Source organism: Anneissia japonica, unplaced genomic scaffold (assembly GCF_011630105.1).
Source record: "Anneissia japonica isolate Jap-2015-1 unplaced genomic scaffold, ASM1163010v1 scaffold146_len77423_cov148, whole genome shotgun sequence".
NCBI classification, from domain to species: domain Eukaryota; kingdom Metazoa; phylum Echinodermata; class Crinoidea; order Comatulida; family Comatulidae; genus Anneissia; species Anneissia japonica.
The window spans coordinates 8966-15317 of NW_022715298.1; the positions used below are offsets into that span (position 1 = coordinate 8966).

At 35.4% G+C, this 6352-nt stretch overlaps 1 protein-coding gene across 2 annotated transcripts in view; it reads right to left on the bottom strand.

The window, feature by feature from the left end:
- Positions 1 to 386: 386 nt before the first annotated feature.
- Positions 387 to 6352, bottom strand: part of LOC117109220 — a 44067-nt gene continuing 38101 nt past the window's right edge. Inside the window, exons 4-5 of one of the 2 annotated variants that reach the window (XM_033251479.1) lie at positions 4603 to 4665; positions 387 to 1520 (exon numbers count right to left, since the gene is read on the bottom strand). In XM_033251479.1, the coding sequence (XP_033107370.1) occupies positions 4634 to 4665 (32 nt within the window). In that variant the 3' untranslated portion in view covers positions 387 to 1520; positions 4603 to 4633. The remainder of the gene's footprint in view (positions 1521 to 4602; positions 4666 to 6352) is intronic. The other variant, XM_033251477.1, reaches the window with a different exon arrangement.

Genomic DNA, 6352 nt, shown 5'->3' on the forward strand with positions numbered 1-6352 from the left:
CACTCTACCAATACATTTCACTGTCTAAAATTGATAGATTGAAGTTCAAAATTACTAAAAAATATATATAAATTTCTTCGCTGTAGATGATAATAACAGGATTGTTACACTCTACCAACGCATTTCATTGTCTAAAATTGACAGTTTTAAGTGCAACTCAGGTGAGAAAAGTTTAAAATAAGATACTCTAGATACCCATAATGGCTCTCTGACTGTAAATGTAGTGTTCAGTCAGTTTAAAAGTTTAAAAGTGTCCAGGGTTAGTTTCCCCAAGACCCTGCACTGCGCCCTCCCCTAGATACGGCACTGCTATTGCTGTCTCTTATACACATCTAGATGTGTATAAGAGACAGATATATGTCAAATAGATAATAATAAAATGCTCAAATATACATGATGATACAAAACAGAGACACGCTCTAAACTGTCAAGTAGTGTAGGCCTACAATAAGTGTACTTATGTTATAAAGGTGAATCTGCAATTTCCCTTTGCCTGCCAAGATTCAAACCCAGAACATGATTGGTTAAACAGTGCTGGTTTAAGTGGCAAATTTGGTTTGGTAGGTGCATTTTTTTAAGACACTACAACCTCGATGAGTTTAATTTTTTGATGCGCAATTGCAAATTGCATACTGTAGGATATAAATATACGAGGCTTCCGTATTTTATGCGATATAGGCCTAAGTTGTATATATCGATTACTGACACTTCATTATAATTATTATTGTTACCAATGAATTTAGACCAATTTCAAAATACTGAAAACAGGGAACATTTTTTTAATTTTTTTGTAATGCAATAAGTTTATATAACTTCTTTTTTTCCCTAGTAAAATGTATACATATCTGCTACCTGCAATTTGCCAAAATGCGGCTGCGAATGCAAACAACCAAGTAATTGTGGACGATGAACTCTCAAATTCGGTGCCAATATGATCTTGGAATACGCTAAACGTATTGAGTACACCAAAACCCAACAGAAGTGACAAACATGATCCACAGAGCGCCTGACAGGAATATCTTCTGAACTCACTGTTAGTTGGCATGATTACGCGATCTAAAAAAAAAGTATGAAAAGGGAAAAGTGAATTGTGGAGAGAGCTTAATTGAAAACAATAGTTGATGATAATTAAAATAATGATGATGATAATGGTGAGGATAATGCCCCGGATATAAATTATGTCTGTCTCTCTTTCTCTGGGTCAGGTGGCGCCAAGTTGCGCTGCTGTGGCCTCCACAAGTAGCACGCCATCTTCTTCTGTCTGGTGCCAAACGAGCTGCACCATACATTCCGTGTGTTGTAACTTTCTTTACATCATCTGTCCAAGATGTTGATTGACGTCCCCTTCCCTTCCACGATGGTCTTACATGGCTTCCTCAAGAATTTGCTTTTCAATCTCATTGTTCTTTCTTACAATGTTTTTTTTTTTCTAAATAATGAACTTTCTGAAGTCTAAACCGGTCTTGTCCAGGACCCAGGTGTTTGTCTTTCTGTCTTTCCAGAATACTCCCAACGGCCTCCTGTAACACCACAAATTCAATTCAATTCTATAGCATTCATTTATTTTCCAGAAGACACATATTTACAAAAATCCAAACCATCATTTAGGCCTATCAGTCAGGCGGATTGTTATAGAGCAACAAGTTACTATATAAACACTCTTTCGTGTGCAAACAACAATGCATAATTAACAAAGAAAAAAACCAAGAAGTCGTCATCGTCTTGATGATAATGAGCGAAACATAATTTATTTAACACATATATAAGTATTATAAACGACATTTCAGCAGTTAGACAACCTCTAAGCTATTATCTGACTGTCACCCAGAACAAACGGCCTTTAATGCCATTATACCTAAAACAAAGTGGCGGTTCAGATGATATGCTTGTTTGCTTTTATTTCGAATCCGAAGACGAAATACAAAGAAATACGACTGGATTGAGGACGACCCAACAAATCCAAAACAGCTATTTATTTTATATTTATTTATCTGTTATTTATACTGGGTTTCCTCTTCAGTAACAAATTACTGTTCTCCCAGAGGGCCCAGTACACATACAACAGTCCACGACACACAAGACAAACATACACACATGATACTTTACACAAACTAAATCTCAATATGAGGTTTAGGGAGTGGAGTTGTTTTGGTCGAGAGAAAAAATTCTGCAACTGACAGGAATTGAACCCATGACCCTGGGATTGAAAGCATCTTAACCACCAAGCTATTCAACTCCACTCTATGAATAATTTTCATTGGGAATAACAATTGTCGTTGTTGTATATCGTCTTATTCAGGAAACGCATGATCAGTAAAGCAAGTTTGCCTGATGAAAAAAGGAGAACTTGATGTACATGTGCACAAAAAAAACAAAAAAAACAAAAAAAAAAACACAATAGCTATGTGGGAAACGTATACAAAGAGATTGTTCACGGTCATGACCAAACAATTTTTTTCAAAGATGTACAAAATACTAAATATTATACTATAAAATACTAAATACTAAAAATGATATACTGGGGGAAAATCTGTGCCATCTGTATCTTATTAATCATTCCCTAGGTTTTTGTCAAAGCAGTCTTTAAACGATTATGTTGTCCAAAACTGATAACGTTTTTGATCACTCTCTTTATATATCTTTACGTCACTGTTTTTATATATTTTTCATCCTAGTGGCCCGGCGGTCTACACTTGCCCCGGTATTTCCCCTACCTAACCACCCTCAGTGCTACTGTATTTGTCGGTCCCACCATGGTTGTATCATGTATTTCGACTTTTTAACAGACAATACAAAACAACATACACTTGTAAGTGTAATACTTGTTACCGGTACTTGTTACTTGTTTTGTAAGCCGTCCTCTATCTTGAGGACATCAGGCTGTCATTCACTGATAACAGTTGACATAGGCCTATACACTAATTTGTATAGAGAGAGACCAGCAAATTATGTGCTACACAAGTAAATTTAAGGAAGGATTGTTAAAGTAAAAACATGGCTGTTGTCAGAGGTACAATTGTTAAGAATGTGAAACTTTTCATGTCTGGAAATGGCACTCTCATACTTTTAAAATACTTTTCAAACAGACGGTGGCACTGGGTGGACCGAGTGGACTTTAGCTTTCACAGAGATTCTAGTCCGGTATTCTAAGAGATAATGTCTGTCTCATTCTCTCCGTGGTTAGGGCTGAGGCACGAACAGTTTAGGAATAGTGATGTAATTGGCATGACTGTTACACTCTACCAATACATTTCACTGTCTAAAATTGATAGATTGAAGTTCAAAATTACTAAAAAATATATATAAATTTCTTCGCTGTAGATGATAATAACAGGATTGTTACACTCTACCAACGCATTTCATTGTCTAAAATTGACAGTTTTAAGTGCAACTCAGGTGAGAAAAGTGTAAAATAAGATACTCTAGATACCCAGAATGGCTCTCTGACTGTAAATGTAGTGTTCAGTCAGTTTAAAAGTTTAAAAGTGTCCAGGGTTAGTTTCCCCAAGACTCCGCACTGCGCCCTCCCCTAGATACGGCACTGCTATTGATATTTGAAGTTAGTATGCCTTAATAATAACTTTCCAATATACTCTTCATATTTTATTTAGTGTGTGTGTGTTGCAAAATGGTAGAAAAAATATATTGTTCACGCTTGTTTTTGTTGTCATTCTACCGGCATAATAAATTCTAGTATAATTTTTGCATATTTATACAACACTCGGACAGATAATTTGGAAAATCATTTATAAAAAAATTATAAATAGTGAGGGTCCCAGAATGCAACTTAGCTTCTAAACCAAGCTAATGACATTTTATCAGGGCATTATGTAGCAGTAAGATATTATGATCAAATGTGACTAATCCAATAACTTTACTTTTATCATTAGCATCCAACCAATTACGTATAGCATTATTGGGGTCAACAAAGTTCCTGAACGGGGCATTGACGCCCACCTCAACTCCATCATGTTTGGGGCTTAGGTGAGCAAATGTTAAAAATAGGTACCTCTAGATGCCCAGAAATGGCTCTGAGTAGTGTTCTTCACTATTTCCCGACGGAGGGTTCAGGGTTTTCCCCCCAGACCCCGCGCTGATGGCACCGACACTGGTATTTTTCCACTTCCAAAACATATAATTTTATTTTAAAGAAGACAATGCATTAATAGAGGAGAACATGTTATATATCTGGCCCAGGCAAGCACCCAGGTTTATAACTGAACTCAGAAGTTGGTATAGCTTATTATGCCTTAATAATGACCACAATCAATTCGTTTTGTCCAAATAATTTAGCGTATTGCGAATTTCATGGTGGAAAAAATTGTTCCACTGTTTTGTTTTTTTAATTGTCAATAGGTAATTAACTGCATTGAGATATAGGCATATTTAAAGATTAAAAATCTCCTTTACTTGCTTGGGAGTCGATTTAAAAAACATAATATTAATATTCTTGATTAAAGCTTTGAGGTATGCTGCCCACGCCAAATGACGTTTGCCCTGTGAGGAAACAGTAGATACTGTAATCAGCTGTAATCACTGAACAGGCTTTCCTGTACAAAGAATAAATAACTAAATACAATAAAACCAATCGAGTATACTCACGTTTTGAAAGGCTTAACAGTCGGTACTCTCCTCAGAATGATACTTGAGCCATTCCAGTTAATCCTAGCAAAGAGGCACAACTTATTAGACTGGGCTAATTCGTCTTACATTGGTTGTATGGTACTGTATTTTGCTATGTCGTGTGATTAACAGGGCCCAGCATAGGCCAATTCTATACATTTTGATCCTAGATGGTTAATAGGGCCAACCATTAGGTCTCCGGCATTTTAACATAATAAAAGATACAAATACACAAAGTGAGAATTTCTAAATATACATTTATATAATTATTTGCATAACATACATAGTATTGACAATATTCGGTGGTCCAGTGGTTATGGCTCCACGTTAGTAAATTTAAATGCCGTATAAAAAAACAGTGTACATTGAATTAAAAGCAAATGAACGAATAAACGATATACTATAAATACTGTAGTTTTGAATATTTGTGTATTAAACTTTTAAAAGAATGTAGGTTAGTTCATTCAGTTTAGTCTTTATGTTGTTTGGAAGATTATTCCATGCCTTGTTTGCCAGGTACAGAAATGTTATTTTCCTTTGTATTTATCGCCATTAGGTGCTTTTGTATGATTTATTTATTGTACACTAATAATAATAATATTTATTTGATATTACACTTTTATATCAGTGGCAGCATGCAAGAAAGTGGCGCAGTCAATCTTAGCTATTGAATGAGGATGGAAAAAAACAACAACTTAAAGCTATACAAATGTAAGAACTTATCTAAAGAAAAAATACAATTTTGAGTTTTAAAATAAACCATAAACACCCCTCACCCCTCCTCACATATATAATGCACATAAAGGCCCTATGCACACAAACATGCATGTATACACGCACACACATACACACACACACACCTGTGTATTCGCAATACTACTTGCACAAAAGTGAAATTCAAAAAGAAGAGAGAAGGAAAACCCTTGATAAAAGTACTGTACATGCAAAGAGACTAAATTTACTGTTTTAAGTTTATCTTATTTGTTTTTCATGGTTCGAATACGTAACAAACTAATCAGTAGATTATAAATCATTATTTTTATGAATGTTGTTTGAACGAAATATATAAGTGAGCATGATTATGATTACAAGGATAAATTGAAAAACTTATTATGATGAGTACTTTAGTGGCAGATTCAGGGGGTGAGGGGCTATCCGGCCCACCCTCTATTTTTTTTTTTTCAAAATTAAAAGTGGAGAAAAAAGAAAATTATATTCAAATTAAAGTCTGAGGGTGCCATTTCCGGCCAACTAGAGACATAATCACCAATTTTCTTACCTCAACCTCACCACCCTCAGCTAAGGATTCGGCCTACTGCCCAAGGCTCCCTTATTTTGTAATTCGCCTTCTCTTCCACCCCAAAACCTTCAACCACTGATCGACGCCCTTGATCCTACCTCAGCCATAATTTCGCTAATGGGAGTTTTGATGTCAACTCTACCTAGCCTATTCTGTATTTTTTTTTTAGTTTGTTTAGGTGATTGTTAGTAGTATTAGAATTAGACCAAATAATCAAAAAGGGGCATAATAAGTGCATTTGATAGCATTTTAGTTGTCTTAAAAGGCAGGTATTTTGTTTGGAAAGGCGAATGACACCAATTCTTTTCGATATTTTAGATGACAATTTGTTAATATGTATAGGCCTAGCCAATGTTAAATCAGGGGCGGATCCAGGATTTGAAAGATGGGGGTTTAAAACGTTTCCAAAAATACTCAAAATGAAGGGGG